The 17,381-nt window shown below is 48.5% G+C and overlaps 9 protein-coding genes across 9 annotated transcripts; 6 read left to right on the forward strand and 3 right to left on the reverse strand.

Moving 5' to 3' along the window:
- Positions 1-351: 351 nt before the first annotated feature.
- ARB_00861 (uncharacterized protein) lies at positions 352-1,845 on the reverse strand (the record flags this gene model as incomplete). The annotated part of the gene is made up of 2 exons (XM_003012932.1): positions 352-1,463; positions 1,632-1,845. 2 exons carry the CDS (start codon positions 1,843-1,845, stop codon positions 352-354), a joined length of 1,326 nt encoding a protein of 441 aa, XP_003012978.1.
- Positions 1,846-2,355: 510 nt separating this feature from the next.
- On the forward strand, positions 2,356-3,156 carry ARB_00862 (uncharacterized protein; the record flags this gene model as incomplete). Its single annotated transcript, XM_003012933.1, has 1 exon — positions 2,356-3,156. The coding sequence occupies one exon, from the start codon at positions 2,356-2,358 to the stop codon at positions 3,154-3,156; it is 801 nt and encodes a 266-aa protein (XP_003012979.1).
- A 331-nt stretch (positions 3,157-3,487) lies between these two features.
- ARB_00863 (uncharacterized protein) lies at positions 3,488-4,617 on the reverse strand (the record flags this gene model as incomplete). The annotated part of the gene is made up of 2 exons (XM_003012934.1): positions 3,488-3,915; positions 3,975-4,617. 2 exons carry the CDS (start codon positions 4,615-4,617, stop codon positions 3,488-3,490), a joined length of 1,071 nt encoding a protein of 356 aa, XP_003012980.1.
- Positions 4,618-4,954: 337 nt separating this feature from the next.
- ARB_00864 (uncharacterized protein) lies at positions 4,955-6,178 on the forward strand (the record flags this gene model as incomplete). Its single annotated transcript, XM_003012935.1, has 3 exons — positions 4,955-5,041; positions 5,111-5,708; positions 5,766-6,178. 3 exons carry the CDS (start codon positions 4,955-4,957, stop codon positions 6,176-6,178), a joined length of 1,098 nt encoding a protein of 365 aa, XP_003012981.1.
- Positions 6,179-6,656: 478 nt separating this feature from the next.
- Positions 6,657-9,403, forward strand: ARB_00865 (uncharacterized protein; the record flags this gene model as incomplete). The annotated part of the gene is made up of 4 exons (XM_003012936.1): positions 6,657-6,768; positions 6,874-7,155; positions 7,220-9,082; positions 9,144-9,403. The coding sequence occupies 4 exons, from the start codon at positions 6,657-6,659 to the stop codon at positions 9,401-9,403; spliced, it is 2,517 nt and encodes an 838-aa protein (XP_003012982.1).
- A 629-nt stretch (positions 9,404-10,032) lies between these two features.
- Positions 10,033-10,880, reverse strand: ARB_00866 (uncharacterized protein; the record flags this gene model as incomplete). Its single annotated transcript, XM_003012937.1, has 2 exons — positions 10,033-10,701; positions 10,770-10,880. The coding sequence occupies 2 exons, from the start codon at positions 10,878-10,880 to the stop codon at positions 10,033-10,035; spliced, it is 780 nt and encodes a 259-aa protein (XP_003012983.1).
- Positions 10,881-11,166: 286 nt separating this feature from the next.
- On the forward strand, positions 11,167-13,236 carry ARB_00867 (uncharacterized protein; the record flags this gene model as incomplete). Its single annotated transcript, XM_003012938.1, has 1 exon — positions 11,167-13,236. The coding sequence occupies one exon, from the start codon at positions 11,167-11,169 to the stop codon at positions 13,234-13,236; it is 2,070 nt and encodes a 689-aa protein (XP_003012984.1).
- Positions 13,237-13,664: 428 nt separating this feature from the next.
- Positions 13,665-15,001, forward strand: ARB_00868 (uncharacterized protein; the record flags this gene model as incomplete). Its single annotated transcript, XM_003012939.1, has 4 exons — positions 13,665-13,907; positions 13,975-14,062; positions 14,129-14,497; positions 14,559-15,001. 4 exons carry the CDS (start codon positions 13,665-13,667, stop codon positions 14,999-15,001), a joined length of 1,143 nt encoding a protein of 380 aa, XP_003012985.1.
- A 997-nt stretch (positions 15,002-15,998) lies between these two features.
- Positions 15,999-17,238, forward strand: ARB_00869 (uncharacterized protein; the record flags this gene model as incomplete). The annotated part of the gene is made up of 2 exons (XM_003012940.1): positions 15,999-16,170; positions 16,223-17,238. The coding sequence occupies 2 exons, from the start codon at positions 15,999-16,001 to the stop codon at positions 17,236-17,238; spliced, it is 1,188 nt and encodes a 395-aa protein (XP_003012986.1).
- Between the last annotated feature and the right edge of the window lie 143 nt (positions 17,239-17,381).

Genomic DNA, 17,381 nt, shown 5'->3' on the forward strand with positions numbered 1-17,381 from the left:
GTGATAAGACAAGAGAAGTTTAAGGCAGACTGCGTCTCCCCTGCCATTAAAGGTATTGAATATATATATAACAGAAGTAAGGTTAAAGCTATAATCTCTCTTAATTAGAGATTTAGAATTAGAGGTGAGGGAGTCCATAGATAGACCATGAGCTGGCAGACGGGCCCATCTCCTTCGAGGTAAGATCTGTTCGTCTTGTAGTTTGTGTAGTTAAAGGTATAGAATAATGATGTATTATCCCAAATGAAAGGTTAATTTTAATTGGGCAGGTATCAATAAATTGAATAGAAGATAAAATGTTATTTAGGTGTAAGGTCAACCCAATTGATAAAACAGAAGTGTAATGTAATGTTAAGAGCTGGCTGGCCGATGGATCTCCTTGGGTACAAGCTCAGTTATGACCTCCTCCAGGCGTTCACCGATGGTATAGTGTGTATCGTCCCACTCCTGGAGCTCCGAGTGAGGCAGCTTTTCAGCCATATATCTGGTCAACCGAATAGGTGAGTTTGCGTCCTGTGTGCCATGCCATATCTGGATCTTGTCGTACGTAACATCTTCAAAGCGAAACCCCCAGCCCTGGGAGAGGAGTTGTGCCTCATGCACAAATCCACGAGATCCCTGCGCAAACCCCTCAAAGGCAATACGCAAGAGAGCCTCTCTCCCTTCCTGCGTGGGCGTCTTGTCGTCTTCCTTTTTCGTGCTCTCGATCCAATTATCGAGCCAGCGTATGATGTAGCCTGTACCTGACACCCATCGTAAAGAACCAACGAGCATGTTTGTCATCCCGGTAAATGCCCAGGGAACGTTGTTAGCTGCCACGCCCATCATCCTGGAAACAAGAGGTACGTCCTGGGTGCCAGCTATCCATGGACCAGCCCCTGCAAGAACACCAACTGCAGAAAGGGACTCGTGAGGCAAGGCATGGGCACAGGCTACGGCATAGGGTCCTCCGCCCGAACCACCCAGAATGGCGAAGCGGGATATCTTAAGGTGGCGAGTGAGGTCCTGGATATCGTTTGGCCAGTCCATGATGCGACGACGGGGCTGGAAAGCAGATATCCCAAAGCCAGGACGGTCCGGTGAGATGATTCGAATTCCATGGCGTTTGGCAATTGAGTCTGCCAAAAAGGCTTCCAGTCGCGAAGAGGGCCATCCGTGAAAATAGAGCAGTGGATAGCCTGATGGACAGCCGTATTCAGTATACCCTAGCACCCGGCCATCACGGAGAGAGACTGTCTTGTCTGGGAATGATGCCAGACTGGGGGGTATAAATGTAGGTGTTGCAGTTGACAGTGAGAAGGACAACCTTGGAAAGGGGGCTTTCATCTTAGAGTAAACCGAGGAAAATATATATTTATTGAGGATGAGAATGGGAATGAGGATGAGGATGTTCTGGAGAAACAGAACGAATCTGCCCGTCCATGACGGCTGTTTATATATCCCATCTTCCTGTCTTCTCTGGCCTGGTGACTGACTGCGGTCGTCGGGACTGGCTTGATATCAGGTCCTGCGCTTAATATTATGAGCCGCCGTATGCATCCCAACACGGACAGTGCCTCGCTCTGATTGGCCAGACAGACCCGCCAGCCAGCGCCGCTAAGCGAGCTTCCGCCGGGCTTGGCAGAACTCGCAGGATCGGGGCGTCGATGGGAGTTTGCGGGAGACGACGCTGGACGAAGAAAAGCCGGATGCGATGTTGATGTTGACGGGAGCCTGAGATACGGAGTAACTAGACACTGTCTTATAATTAGGAAACTCTGGAGCAGGTGTGATGTGATGGTAGAAGTGGCCAGGGTGCCTTCTTACCAGCAGCCCAACGGCCAGCCTAACAGCCGACATCAACATCAACACCACCCGATTGGAGTACTCCCTTCCGACAAAACGAAGAGATGAGATGATTGATTTCTCATATCTTCTTCATGTTTTTGTACAGAGTATCCGTACGCTGTACTAAGTACTCTTTCATTCATCTTATTTACGGAGTATGCCGAGGAGAATTGGCGAGCTGACATCTACGATGACTTCAAGCTTTTTATTTCTTCTTCGTGTGCAACCTCAGCCTCTGGGCTAACAACTATCGATGCAAACTAGGACTTTGGCCTCCTCTGTCAAGTCACAGCAAGCCTTGATATTCCTTGATCAGTGTGCATCCTGCAGTCCAACACCAAGCCGGGCTGATTGAAAATACACAGGCAAAAGAGAGCCTCTGGTGCTAGATCTTCACATGAGCCGAGGGCAGACATCGTAAGCTCTGCCTAGTGTCCAATGGAGCAGAAGATGCACAGGGGTTCGACGGCTTCGACAGCCACTTAATACGAACTTCCCACATGCAGGAGATGAAAAGGTCGTACGGAGATGGTCGACTATTCGGGCATTAAGTTCGCCATCGCTGCTAGCAGACGGCACAAAATGCAGATTTTCCCTTCCCCAGGTTTACTGGTTTGCGGGGGACCAGCGGAGCAGAGGAAGCCGGGGATTGATGGAGTCTATAAAAGGGAGTTCCTTGGACTGCTGGCGATACCAGACCACATATACCCACCGCTGTCCATCTTCCAAGTCACAGCCTATATCTCCTCCTCCACAAGCTATAACGAAGCTACAAAACACAAGATGAAGCTCTCGTCCATCTTCTCGGCCGTTGTCGCCGCCCTTGCTACCACCGTTGTCGCCTCTCCCATTGCAAAGCGTGACGGAGCTGCTGTCGTCAACTCTGTCAATACCATCTCCCAGCAGATCACCGACCTCGACAACGTCGTCAAGTCCTACACCGGCGGCTTCATCACCCCTATCAAGATCCAGGTCAAGACTAGCAAGTTGACCTCAGGCCTCAAGGATGCCATCAAGACCGTCCAGGAGTCTGCCAAGTTCAACGACCAGGAGTCCCAGGCCGTAGCCACCGCATTCGTCCAACTCAAGCCAAAGATCGATGCCGTGCTTGCCTCCCTCATTAGCAAGCAACCAATCTTCAAGAAGGGCATCCTCGGCGTCCCACTTGACTGGCTGGTGAGAATCAACCTCCAGCAGCAAAAGGACCTTTCGGCCAAGCTGGGAGACGAGACCGTGCTCAAGCTGAACGAGCAGTTTGCCAAGTTGGCTCCCTTGATCAATAATGCCATTGCCGAGGCTTTTGCTAAGGCGATTGCTGCTTTCTCTTGAGCAATAGGAGTAGGATGGATGGTTGATGCACAGGATTAAATGAAACCGTCATGTCGTGCCAATGCATAATGTATATACCAAACTTTCCCCTTAACATAAGGGCCGTCATGATAAAAGTGACAGATAAATAATGGCATTTGTCTATATCAGCCAACTGAGTTCTTGTTGCAGTAGAGGAATAACCTTCCGCATGAAGCAATAGATGGCCCAGCACTGTGGATCGAAGAACAACGTAGTCCATCAAACAGTCAGCTTGATCGTCTTGAGAGCCTGGTCTGTGCATCTATATGTGCTGAAATTATTAGACGGGATTCATAGCTCAATTCAGCGACTAATACTGCCTGTTATTACTGTCGTTATCATCACCGCCGTACAGAACTTCACATACCCCACCAATGGGTATGTCCATCACTGCATCAGTCCCTTCATTCCACACCTGATCCCACGGTATTCTCTTCTGCGAGCCCATGATCTGGGCCGTCGCCGCGTCAGGGTTCATCTTCGCTGAACCTCCTGGTCGACGCCGCCCTTTGCTATCTATCACAGCAATGTTCGCCGCGTCATCAACTAGATTCTCAATGCTGTTCATTGGTAGCGTTAGATAGCCCGTGTTATACGCTGCTAGGGCAACATATATGTAGATAATCGTCATCACCAGGAAAGACGGTATTGCCAGAGACCACCATCGGTTGGGATAGTAGTGTATGCCCAGATTATGTAGAAATGGAGATGGTAAAAAGGACCATAGCAAATACATCACTACATCATTATCTCATTAGGAATTGTTCTCGGTGACTGGAAAGAAGCTCTCGACTTACGGAATGCAAGCGACGACGCCAGGTACAGGACAAACCCATAGTATTCATACGTAGGCACTTTTGGACTCGCTCGAGGCACGGTCGTCGCATTGCGCGCGGACTTGGCCACCGCAGCTTCGGTATCATTGGGCGTTTCAACATCAGAGCTATCGGGTGTCGTGGGACGTGAGGTCGTTGCCGAGAAGGACGGGCGAAGAAGAGAAGTCAACGACGGCGAAGGAGGGAGAGGAGTAGGTGGTCGGTTATAAAACGGTGGCGCAAATGCATGAGGTAGAGATACCGTTGATCGTAGGTACGGCCGGTCAATGGCGAGGTTGTCTTCTTCCTGGGAGCTCTCTTCTCCCTCGCCTTCTTCTACTTCGTCGTCTTCTTCCTCCGACCCAGACGCTTGCGGTGAATATTGCGAGAGAAATTCTGCTTCTTCCGTGCCCCTGACTTCATCGACCTCTTCTCCATTGATCACCACATCATCCTTATCAATAGCGTCTCCTCGCTCTTCATCGTCTCCTTCTGGCCGAGGCTCTTCCTCTTCGATATAGTTGAGAGACTCGAGATCAGGGCTGAGTGGAGGGAACGGCTGGCTGGACTCAACTGACCGCACGCTCTTTGGGCTCAGGGGACACTCATCGGCGCTCCCATTCATCGCACCTGGCATCAGCTGGTCTGAACTTCAGTCGCTTTCAGCTTCTGCTTCGTCTGCTTCGGCGTCTTGATCTTTTTTTGCTTCTCCAGATTCAAAACGAAGTTACATCATATGGAGGCTCAAGTCATGCTTTTACATTACAGTACACAAATTAAAGCGATAAAGGCAAAATAACCAGGTACATACGGTAATATTACACATCTGCTGGTTAGTCATGTATTGAGCCTCTATCAATTTTCGCGAGGTTTGATGAACTTCGACAAGGCAGCCAGCTTTTTGATATCATCTTTATTGAATATAGAACCGGTTTCTCAGATATTGCGAAGCTATCAGCGAGATGGAACCTTCACAGCCTGCAACGCCGAGTAAAACAGCCGGTACCCCTAATCCAAAACCACTTACTCCAGAGCAAATCCAGCGTATAGTAGGCATGACCTTTGATCCGGTTATAAAATGAGAGATAAGGCATCAAGCAGCTAAAGGGCTTTTTCAGGAATTAAACCGCTTGAAAGCAAAGGCTCTTCGTGAACAGCGAGAGGCCGAAGCACGAAACCGCGGCACTGGTGGCTCTGTTGTAGCTGGGCAGAAGAGGCCCATATCCTCCGTACTCTCGCCATCCAAAACGCCAGCCAACCTTCGAGATGGACGAAATAACCCGTCCACGACAGGTGAACGGCCACTAGATACTATACGGCCTGTACGGGCATTCGCCAAATATGTAGAGTACGACTTTAGCAAGATGACAGATACCAAGGGTGGATTCCTGACTGCCGATGATGATCCTCACAACAAGGCTCTATACTCCAAGGATCAAGATGGAAAGCCGGCTCATATGACTCAACGAGACTGGGAGCGGTATCAGCAACTACAGGCTGCTCGGAAAGATCCTCATGGGCCCTTTGCTCCAGGGGCCACAGCACAGGACTCTGGGAAGCAGAAGAAGTGTCGGGAATGCGGTACCGTGGACATCGACTGGAAATGGGACGAAGTCTTCAAATGTTCGATTTGCAGTGTTTGCAAGGAGAAGTTCCCTGAGAAGTACAGCTTACTCACAAAGACAGAAGCAAAGGAAGACTATCTCCTCACTGACCGTGAGTTCACGGCCCAACATACCGTCTTCTCTTAATCTAGCTAACATTTACGCGCAGCTGAACTCAAAGATGAAGAACTGCTCCCTCACCTAGAGCGGCCGAACCCGCATAAGTCAACATGGAACAACATGATGCTCTTCCTCCGGTTCCAGGTAGAAGAGTACGCCTTTTCGGCGAAAAAATGGGGGTCCCCCGAAGGCCTTGATGCCGAGTTCGAACGGCGGGAAGCCGACAAAAAGAAACGAAAAGAAGCACAGTTCAGGACCAAGCTGAAAGAACTGAAGAAACGCACCCAGTTCGAGGCGCATCGCAGGAACAGGGAGGGCGGCGGCGGTTCGTTTGGCGATACCCTCGGTGGCCGCCAGAGGCACGTCCATCAATGGGGGAGGCCAGTAGACAACGCCGAGACGGGCATGAGCGTCAAGACCTGCGTCGACTGCGGCATGGAGGTAGAAGAGATAGTATTCTAATATGTACCTTACCTTTTCTCCCCGCAATCGTGTTCTTCTCTGGCTTCGAGCGGTTGTCACTATGTTATTGTTTGTATATAACGGAGTATAATGGGCGGGATTATTCATGTTAGCATCCCAGGAATGCCAGATCGCGGCTTGGCAGGCTAAAAAGTGAGCTTCGAACAACAAGCAGCGATCCTTTTTTTTATTTTTATTCACCTTCGGCATCGAACAGCAAACCGGTGGCGACAACGCCGCAGATTCACCTCGTCTGGACGTTGCTACACTTGCATCTCACCTCCGAGGCCTTGTCGGGGGCGGTTGGTTTATTCTTAGACAGCACTTGACCTCTCCCTTTTTTTTTTTTTTTCCGCCAGCCGAAACGCCGTTGACGGCTTACCCTGCCAAGCGTGTCCTCACAATAGTAATAGACCTGTCTACCCTTGACTCTGGCTGGTCTGCCGATATATCTTAGTCCGTTCGTCCTGGTATTTTGATGGCCTGGCAGCCACAGTCTGCCATGGCCGGAAATGGTGGAATGGGTGGTGGGAGTATGGATGCGAGTAACGGTGGAGGCCAGCCTCAGGGCACGGAATATACGTTACAGGGTCAGTCTTGCACGTCTCCTGGAAGACAACGCCCCATTTATTGGGGGTTGAAGGCTCTATAGAGAGTTGAACTTGTATTTGTGCTAATAATGATTCGGTTTATAGGTGTGATGCGATTCCTACAGACCGAGTGGCATCGACATGAGCGTGACCGAAACGCTTGGGAAATCGAGCGCGCTGAGATGAAGTCGAGGATTGGGAGACTAGAAGGCGATGCTCGGACGAGTAAAAGGATGCATGAGTCTCTGGGGAAGCATGTCCGAATCCTGGAGGTCGCGTTGAAGAAAGAGAGGGAGAAATCGAGCAAGTTGGCTGCAGGGGAGAAGATCGAACCCAGTGTCGACCCTAAAGAAGTTGCCAAAAAGAGTCTCAAGGCTCTGGAAATGAGTATGGAACTTGATCCTTCCACGTTCGTTGTTTGATTGTTTTTCTAATGCGCGTTTACATATAGAACAACCGAAGCCGTCGTCCGGTCTCGATAATTACGCCGACGATGAGGAGTCCAACAGCCCTGACGCCCAACACGAAAATGAACGAGACAAATCTAGGCTGTACCTTGGAAAATGCACACAAGAAGTTGCTTACCATATCATCCCCGGATCTCATCCTCCTCCGGAAATAAACGAGCAGGAGCTGTTGAATCATGACTACCAGCAACATCATATGCAACGACAACCGTTGGACAGTAGTTATATTCAGGAGCACCAACGGCAGCAGCAACAATCTGTGCCACAGCAAAAGCAACAATTAGTCCCAGCACAGCCTCAATTGAATCATGTGAGCATGGTTCGAGAACCAGAAGGCTGCCAAATGATGATGCCAACGTATAACGAAAACGGTGCCCAGGGTTCGGCTCAACGGGAGTTCCTTGATAGGAGACCCCAGGAACCGCAACGAGCAAACGAAACCACGCAGGAGGAGCGCAACGTCAACTATGAATTCCCATCAAAGACCGAAGAACCCTCACAAGCTGAGAGCAAGTCTCCAGAAGCACTTTCAGGAAAGGAAGATTTTGGGAAGCCAACGACTAATGATATTATTGTTGACGAAGCCGATGGCTGGAATTTCGATGAAGCGCCCTCGACCGAGCCCACCCCGGCTCCTGTCACTCGCCGCCCCGACACAGATGCTTTCCCCAGTGCCAACTTCATTCCCCCCAAGTCTCCCACCCGTGGACGTGGATCCAGGAGAAAGAGTTCTAGCGGGAGAAGACGAAGTGACGGTAACCCTGATATCCGTGAACTTTCTGGATCTGTTGGCCCAAAGGCAGATACAACTAACTTCAAAGTACGGTTTGCTTTACGTGGGCACTTGGATGTAGTTCGATCCGTAATATTTACTGGCGGTGGAAGTCCCTCGGAGCCCGAAATCTGTACCTGTGGTGACGATGGAACTGTCAAGCGATGGATAATACCCGCAACGTACGGCGTCTTCGGCTCCAATGTTGCAGCTCCAGGGTCAGATCTTGATGTTACGAGCTATTTTACTCACCGTGGGCACAACGGCTCTGTCACTACCCTTGCTGCTTGTCCGCCATCCCAGAACTTCTCCAGCGGTGGTCGTGCTACTGGCGATGGCTGGGTATTCTCCGGTGGACAAGACGGGTGTGTTAAGGTCTGGGAGCGAGGCAGAGTCGACCCCAAGGCTACCTTAGACGGCCATAAGGACGCTGTCTGGACTGTCTGCGTTCTCCCAGGCACGTCAAAGTCAGTATTCGGTGATCAATGCAACACCAATGGAGGCCCCGATCGTGTACTCCTTGCTTCTGGCGCTGCTGATGGTAGGATATTGATATGGGCCATAAGTGCACCGCCCCAGCTCTCTTCACCCCAGACTAGCTCTAGAAGAAGCGCCGGTGGGAGCAGGCGTGCAAACTCCATTTCCTCGGGTTCCAATTTCCCCACGTCTCCTCAACCCAGCACTGCCAGTTCGACTGCATTCAACTACACACTGGTCCATCAGATTGTGAGAAATGACATTGCTCCTACCTGTATCAGCCCGTTGTCATTGGCGGGAGTCAACTTTGTTGTTTCCTACGCAGATGCTTCTATTCTAGTCTATGATACCCGGACGGGAGAAGAGATTGTGGGTATGGCAAGCCTTGAGACATATGACGGCACTCGAGCCACTGGTGTCAATGCCGTTGTTGCTAGCACCATTGGTTTCGATGGTACTGCTAGCCTGGATCCTAACCGAGCTCTTTCGGAAGAAGAGTCCGTTGTCCATGGCGCTACGGGCACAAGTGGCGGCGTCGAAGGCGTTGTCATCAGTGGTTACGAAGACCGTTATATCAGATTTTTCGACGCTAACAGCGGTAAGATAATAATTTCCACTAAATTTCCTCCTTTACACAACATATCTTCTAATATGAATAGGTCAATGCACATACACGATGTTAGCACATCCAGCAGCAATCTCCTCTCTTTCGCAGTCGCCAGATGGACGAGAGCTTGTCTCTGCTGGACATGACGCAAGTTTACGATTTTGGTCCCTAGAGAAACGAAGTTGCACGCAAGAAATCACGAGCCATAGACTAATGCGTGGCGAGGGTGTTTGTTCAGTCGTCTGGAGTCAAGACGGAAGATGGGTTGCTAGCGGTGGCGGTGACGGCGTTGTCAAGGTATTTTCAAGATAAATATCAACACCACCGCCGCGACGTGAAGATTACTCGAACGAAAACAATAGGCCCCCCCGCCCACCATGATATACATCTATCTTTCATCTACCCTCTATCCTTATAATGAGTCTCCTGACTTCTTTGAGTGAGCATATTCGACTTGGGTTTCTCCTTCGCAAACGTGCGAAGGTAGTCTTCTTGTTCTGATGATACCCCTTCATTTGCTCACAACTCTTCTTTACGCTATTATTATTATAAGATCTGGGCGTTTGTATCCACCCATGCGCTGAATCTCTTCTTGAGCCATGTTTATCCCCCGGCTTGGAAGATACGATTTGTCGCCTTCCCGTTTCTCCTTTAAGACACGTACTTAATGCTTTTCCTTTCAATGTTTTCACATTTTGACTTTTTCTTCATTTCCCTCCCCCATAACACATCACCTTTAACGCTTTTCCTTTCTCTTCTCTGCTGTGATGTATACTATCAAATCCCTAAGTTTCAACCCAATGTCTTCTTGATGCATCAATTTAGTTCTTTGACGAATATATACAATTTACGATTTCTTGGTATAGACATTCTATTGTATATAATTAGGAAAGGCAACGCTTTCATTATCCTATACCATCACTAAACTGCTGACAATAGGTCTACTTCAAGTAGTCCTTCAACCCAGCTTTGAAAATTGAGATCATAGTCGGGGCATGATCTGGGTTCGGTATCTTGTCTTGTATAAATATCCTAATATCCTCCCAGAAATTGTCGGCATCATACAAGTTGGCGAACTCAGAACGCAAGGATTGATCGCCCTGCGGTAACTCTCCTAGTTGTTCTGAATCAGGATCCTTCATCTCCGTATCCTCCTGTGGGCCTAATTCAACAGGAGGTTTAGCCACCTTCGTTGCGGCAGCAGCAGCCTTCAATTCTTCCTCGGGGATAACAGACGCTCCTCCTAGAACCATCACACTAAACTCTGCTGGGATTTTCCCATTGACTATGTCTGGTTCATCTGCCAAGATATCGGCAACAGATGTACCTTGAACAGGCTTGCGTTTCCACAATAGCTTTATCTTGTCTAATGGTACCCTTTCGTCGGGATCGGTCGCATTGCTCGGTCGTATTCTCTGGTGGACAGCATCCTTAAGTTCCTGAACTGTGGCAGTAGCAAGAGCTACATTTGGAAGCTTGATATCTAGCACAGGGTTCCGAGCGGACTTTAAATGAACGCTTATTCCCTTGGATGAGCCTGGCGGTGCTGCTGTCTTGACTTTCTTAGGCATAGGCGGGTGAGGAGGGTCAGTTAAGCGTGGGAGGATGATCTACAGATAGGCAACTGTCAGTACGTGCTAGCCTTTTAGCAAAATAAAATATATATATAAACCCATACCGGGAAACGAGGGGCGAATGTTCGAGGGTCATAGACGGTATCGGCTGGGACTCTGATTGGTTTTGAGTCGAGAGAAGCCAGGAAACTCTTTGTAAATGATATCTCCGCCATTTTGACAGCTTTATCTCCTGTTTTTAAGGCTGGAATCTCTCTGGCGTCCGTCTATCAAAGCTGGATGTCTAGCAATGTCCTCTGCGCGTAGATTCGTGTTTGGTTATTGCTTCTGCTTAGTAAGACCGATAAGCTGTACCTATCACGTGTTATGATAAACTCTAAAAATTATTTTTTTTCCTTATCGGCAAAATTTCGCTGGAAGAAAAAGAAGCAACGCCAGGAATATTTATATATCACCAACAGCACGGCCAATTGCGCCTTGATTTTGGGGAATTGACGCAAGATGGGTGTCGGGCGTCGCATTGGGAAGAAGCAGGGTCCTCCACAACCGCTTGAAGAATTCACTGTAAAAAGTGGTAAAAAGGCGGTTAGGAAGCGGAAAGCAGACAAGGCGGACAGCGCTCCTAAGGGAGTCAAGCGACGAAGAGGAGTCGATGATGGAGATGACGGCGAAGAGCGGCCAAAGAGCGCAAAGACAAACGGTGCGAAAGCCGGGAAGAAAGACTCTGTGAAGCGGAAGAATACCAAGGCGCCTATCACAGAGGGCGCACGCACCAAGGATGAGAAGAAAAAGGTAGCAAAACCCGTGGAGGTTTCTGAACCGGAAGACTCTGAGGAGGATATGGATGGTGAAATGCTTGATGATGAGTTTGGTGACCTAGATGGGGTTAGTGACGGGTCCGCAGATGATATGGATGCGTTGGATCAGGAAGATTCAGATCTTGAGAGCCATTCAGCGTTCGATTCAGATGAGGAACGGCCCCGAGAGAAGATGTTCTCAGATGACGAAGATCTTTCAGATGCGGAAGAGATTCTCACTGCCGCCAATATTGAGGGATTGTCCAAGAAACTGGACATGCAGAAGGAAGAGGAGGCTGCACAGGCAGAGCTTGAGCTGAAAGAGGCTGCTATGCAAACAAATATTGCAGGTGATGCACCCGATGTATTTGCGGAGCATGAAAATCTCACAGCTGGACTGGCTCCAAACCTGCAACTGCTTCGAACTCGCATCACAGATACAATTCGTATTCTTGGTGATTTAAGCACGCTTGGTCAACCAGGAAAATCGCGCGCAGACTATACCGACCTCCTCTTAAACGACATATGTGTATACTACGGATACACTCCTTACCTTGCAGAGAAATTATTTTCTCTGTTCACTCCTATGGAAGCATTCTCTTTCTTTGAGGCTAATGAGTCTCCCCGACCAATTGTTATTCGAACAAATACACTACGTACCAATCGACGATCACTAGCTCAGGCATTGATTAACCGAGGAGTTGTTCTAGAGCCTGTTGGGAAGTGGTCAAAAGTTGGTCTTCAGGTATTCGAGTCCCCAGTTCCTCTGGGTGCTACTCCAGAATACCTTGCTGGACATTACATTCTGCAAGCAGCTTCATCCTTCCTCCCCGTCATGGCGCTTGCTCCACAACCTCATGAGCGTATCCTCGACATGGCAGCTGCTCCCGGTGGTAAGACAACATACGCCTCTGCGTTGATGCGAAACACTGGCAGCATTCTTGCCAACGATGCCAGTAAGACTCGTGCAAAGGGTCTTATCGGTAATATTCACCGCTTGGGATGCAAAAACACTATTGTCTCAAACATGGATGCTCGAACAGCTTTCCCCAAAGCTATTGGAGGCTTTGATCGAGTGCTGCTCGATGCCCCCTGCTCAGGAACCGGCGTTATCTCCAAGGATCCAAAGGTGAAAACGTCCAAGACAGAGCGTGACTTTTTAGCGCTACCGCACATGCAGAAGCAGCTACTTCTTGCTGCTATCGACTCTACCAACCATGCTTCGAAAACGGGCGGGTATATAGTCTACTCAACATGTAGCGTCACGGTTGAAGAGAACGAGGGCGTCGTACAGTACGCCCTGAGGAAACGACCAAACGTGAAGATAGTCGACACCGGCCTGGGAAACTTTGGAACTCCCGGCTTCAAGAGCTACATGAACAAAAAGTTTGACGAGAAGATGCCGCTGACTCGACGATACTATCCCCACCGTGAAAATGTTGACGGGTTTTTCGTCTGTAAGCTGAAAAAGACTGGACCCAGCCCTGCGGAGACGACCCAAAAGGCTCCAGGAACCTCCGAAGGTAGCGGTGGCGAAGAGATTATTGATAGGACCCCAATTACCCCAGAGACTGGGGATACCGATGCGGACGGATTTGGCCCCTTCAACGAGGACGAGGACGAGCAGTACATCTCCCGCGCTCAGAGGAACAAGCTCCGTCGCCAGGGCCTCAATCCCAAGGCGGTGATCAACAAGAAGAGCAGCCAGGATGGCGAGAATCACAAGCAAAAGAAGCAAAAAGGGGCAAAGGAGAAGAAGGATATATCTGCTTAGTCATCCGTAATATAATGTATTCGGAATACCAGTGTAATTTTTCAACCTTTATTTCCGGTTTTTTATATTTTTTTATTTTTACGAAGAAAACATCTTTCACAAGCGACGAAAGCGACGACGACGAAGAAACATCTTCTGCATCACCGACAAACGCCGTCTGCGTCCCCAAGCCCCAGCTGCTCGTTGTCCTTTTCGTTGGTGTTACCGGTCGGCTACGTGTTTTCTTCTATCCCGTCGTCGACGTTCAGCGCTTCTGCCCCATAACCGAGTCGTCATCATCATCCCTGAGAGGAGGGAAAAAACGCCCAGGTGGCCTTGCAAAGTCCATATACCAAGCCGAATTATCATATCGGCACCACAGCACTTCGATAGAACTTCGAATAAAGCCCTCCAGACCTCGATAGAAAAGTTTCGATAAACTGTTCACGATGTCGGACCAGAAGAAGAATGACAACTACATCCCCATGGACAAGATGGACTCGGAGTCCTCTAGCAGCTACAAGCCGCAGCCACCACCACAGCCGCGACACTCGGCTGTCGCTTCTGCAGCAAACAATGCCACTCTCGCTATTATCAGCTACTGTGCTTCCTCTATTCTAATGACTGTGACGAATAAATATGTTTTATCAGGTGTGGATTTCAACCTCAACTTTTTCCTTCTCTGTATTCAGGTATGTCAAGAAACAATTTCTGTCAGTGGGCAGTGAAGCCGTTTGTCTAACCATCTCTTCTTTCTAGTCTATTATTTGTATCATTGCAGTGCAGTCTTGCAAGACCTTAGGATTTATCAACTACCGAGATTTCAGTTCAGATGAAGCCAAGAAGTGTAAGTGCTTTGTATAGTCAACTTTCCGACCATCTCATGCCCCCAACTAACGGAGCTGTTTTGCAGGGTTTCCAATTTCCCTCCTCCTTATCGGCATGATTTACACCGGTTCCAAAGCCCTCAAGTTCCTTTCGATCCCTGTTTACACTATTTTCAAGAACCTTACCATCATCCTTATCGCCTACGGTGAGGTACTGTGGTTTGGAGGCTCCGTTAGCGGACTCACCCTCTTCTCCTTCGGTCTCATGGTTCTTAGCTCCGTTGTTGCTGCCTGGGCTGATATCACCCATGCCGTCAGCACTTCTGCTGGTACTGGCGCTGTTTCCACTCTCAACTCCGGCTATCTCTGGATGTTGATCAACTGTGCTTGTACTGCTTCGTATGTCCTTGGAATGCGAAAGAGAATCAAGTTGACCAATTTCAAGGATTTCGACAGTAAGTCAAGTTTCTAGGGCCCACGCATTTACGCAATTCTAATCCTCTTTTCTCTTAATAGCTATGTTCTACAACAACCTTCTCTCCATTCCAATCCTCATGGTCAGCTCTCTCCTCGTTGAGGACTGGTCCAGTGCCAATGTGGCCAAGAACTTCCCCGTCGATACCCGTAACAGACTCTACGTTGCCATGCTCTTCTCCGGATTGTCTACCGTTTTCATCTCCTACGCCTCCGCATGGTGCGTTCGTGTTACCACTTCCACCACTTACTCCATGGTTGGAGCCCTCAATAAGCTTCCAATTGCCCTGTCTGGTCTCATGTTCTTCGGCGACCCAGTCACCTTCCCCAGTGTCTCTGCCATTGCTATCGGATTTATCAGCGGTATCGTCTATGCCCTCGCCAAAATCAAGCAGAACGCCAAACCAAAGACTGGTATTCTCCCAACTTCGAACCCCCCTGTCAGTGCCAGTGCCCAGAGCATGAGAGACGGATTCAAGTCGTGAGCAATTAGCTGGTCTTTAAAAATACCCACTCTGTCTTGATTCCTATATCTCTCGCTTGGCATTGGCTTCGGCATAACGACTTTTTTACGCAATCGACGGGTGTATCTATTTCTTTGTTTTTGGTGATACTAGGTGATGCTTTCCACCTGGCTCACCCAAGAAGAATGAATCCCCAGACTGCGGAAACGACTATCCATTGAGTAACGTTATTTTCAGCGTGGACTTCTTACTACTCCACTGGTGGTTGACGAACAGCTAAACCGCATTCCGCAACACATAGAGCTTGTTTTCTGTTTTGGCTTGTTGGTTTTCCGAGGGTAATTTATCATTCCTTCTTCAATTGTCCCTTTTTAATATGCGGCCGATTTCCTCTGCCACTTTTTTTTTCTTCCAGATCATATGCTAGAGGCATCAGGTTACCTTGGGCACTTTTCTTCTTTTGATATCCCCAATTCTTTTATGCTACAGAGAGACCTGGGTATCTGTAGTATGCTGTATTTATTTTTCCCCTTTACTCTTAAATATTTCCTACTTCTGTTCTAACATTCTTCCCTTTGTTTCTTTGATCCATGTAAACCAGTTTAATTCATAGAATAGTGTTTCCCAGTATATGTTTACCGGTAAATGACAGCACCATCCGTCGTATTTCCATGACCGTCACGAAGCAATATATAAATAATCTGAGACAATAGGACAGCTTCAGCCTCTCGGTGAAACCTGGCCTCAATGATTACCCGCCTATCGCAGCCTTCGCCTAAATCCATGAGGATCCAGACTCTTTGGGCCCAAATAACTAGTCAACCAAACTAACTACCTAGTAGTTAGCTAATTAAATTAGATTAGCTAGATTTTAAGATTTTCCCTGCCAATCAATCGATTATCAACAATTGCCAATCACCAATATAACGATATTATATCCCAAGTACTCGATTATCGAAACCACTGCACGCATATACTACCACCCCCTTACTGTAGATTAATTGGTTCCTTCGGCAAGATGGGCAAGAATCGAAAACCCGCCGTGAAACAGAGCAACAAGAAGATGAAATCCTTTACAAAGCTGTCAACATCAACAAAAAAGACCCAAAACGTCAAACAGCAGCAGCAAAAGCAAAATCAACCACAAATCCCCTTCAGGCCGTCAGATAGGGTGCTCTTGATTGGCGAAGGTATGTTATTATACTTGTTCATATTACAGACAAAGCTAATACTTCAAGCTAGGAGATTTCTCATTTGCATTATCCCTTGCAACTCACCACAAATGCCGAAAAAGGCTAATGGCAACATGTTATGACAGTGAAGCCAAGCTGATTGAAAAATACCCAGATGCCAAAAGGCATATTGAACAGCTTGAAGCTTTCTCATCCTATTCGCAGGAGTCTAGGGCCGGCGTAAAACGTAAGAGGGATGAAGGAGTTGGTTCAGACCAGTCAGATGAAGAGGCAGATCAGAAGCCGCAGGATCGTGTCAAAGTTGCTCCTGTAGAAAGCAACTCACCTAAAGCACCGAAAGCATCCGTGCCATCCCCAAAAGTTGTCTTTTCAATCGATGCTCGAAAGCTAGGTACCACTGGCGGAGGAGGGAAGTTGATACGGAGCGGATTTCCAGCTCCAAGTCCAAAGATACATTACTCAAATTGGTCTAAGAAGGGCGGCAATGACCTTACAGGCGAATCAGGAGGGCCATGGGATATTATTTGTTTCAATTTTCCACATGTTGGCGGCCTGAGTACGGACGTGAACAGGCAGGTTCGATCAAACCAGGAACTACTAGTTGGGTTTTTCAAAGCATGTGTTCCCCTTCTTTCAGTCCCAAATCCAACGGATGACTGGTCTGATTTCGAGGATGAGGATGAATATACGGATGAGGAGGAGAACGGTGATTCCCTTTCTGGCGCTAGTGAAGTGCGATGCAAGCCTAGGAAAGAGCCGGGGCATATTATTGTGACTCTATTTGAGGGTGAGCCCTATACGCTATGGAATATCAGGGATCTTGCCCGACACGCGGGCCTACGAGTTGTGACTAGCTTCAAGTTCCCATGGGCAAGTTATCCCGGCTACTCCCATGCGCGGACAATAGGGGCTATCGAAGGGAAAGATGGTGGTAGAGGTGGGTGGAAGGGAGAAGAACGGGGGGCAAGAAGTTATGTATTTGAAAGAAAAGGGTTCGAGAGTCAAGGCACTAGCTCTGGGAAGTTTAAGAGAAAGAGAAAAGGATCTGGAAGCGAAAGTGACTGATACTACCATTTGTTGTGATCTTGGATCGAGGATAGGACTATAAGTCGCTGAATTGGTCATTAAATCATTGATACGCTGCATTGAACCATCCGACTAAACCTAGTAAACAAAACAGAAAAGAAGGAGCACACGAAGAAATAGGC

The sequence above is a fragment of the Trichophyton benhamiae genome, assembly GCF_000151125.1.
Source record: "Trichophyton benhamiae CBS 112371 chromosome Unknown contix00201_1.exp, whole genome shotgun sequence".
In the NCBI taxonomy this organism is placed as follows: domain Eukaryota; kingdom Fungi; phylum Ascomycota; class Eurotiomycetes; order Onygenales; family Arthrodermataceae; genus Trichophyton; species Trichophyton benhamiae.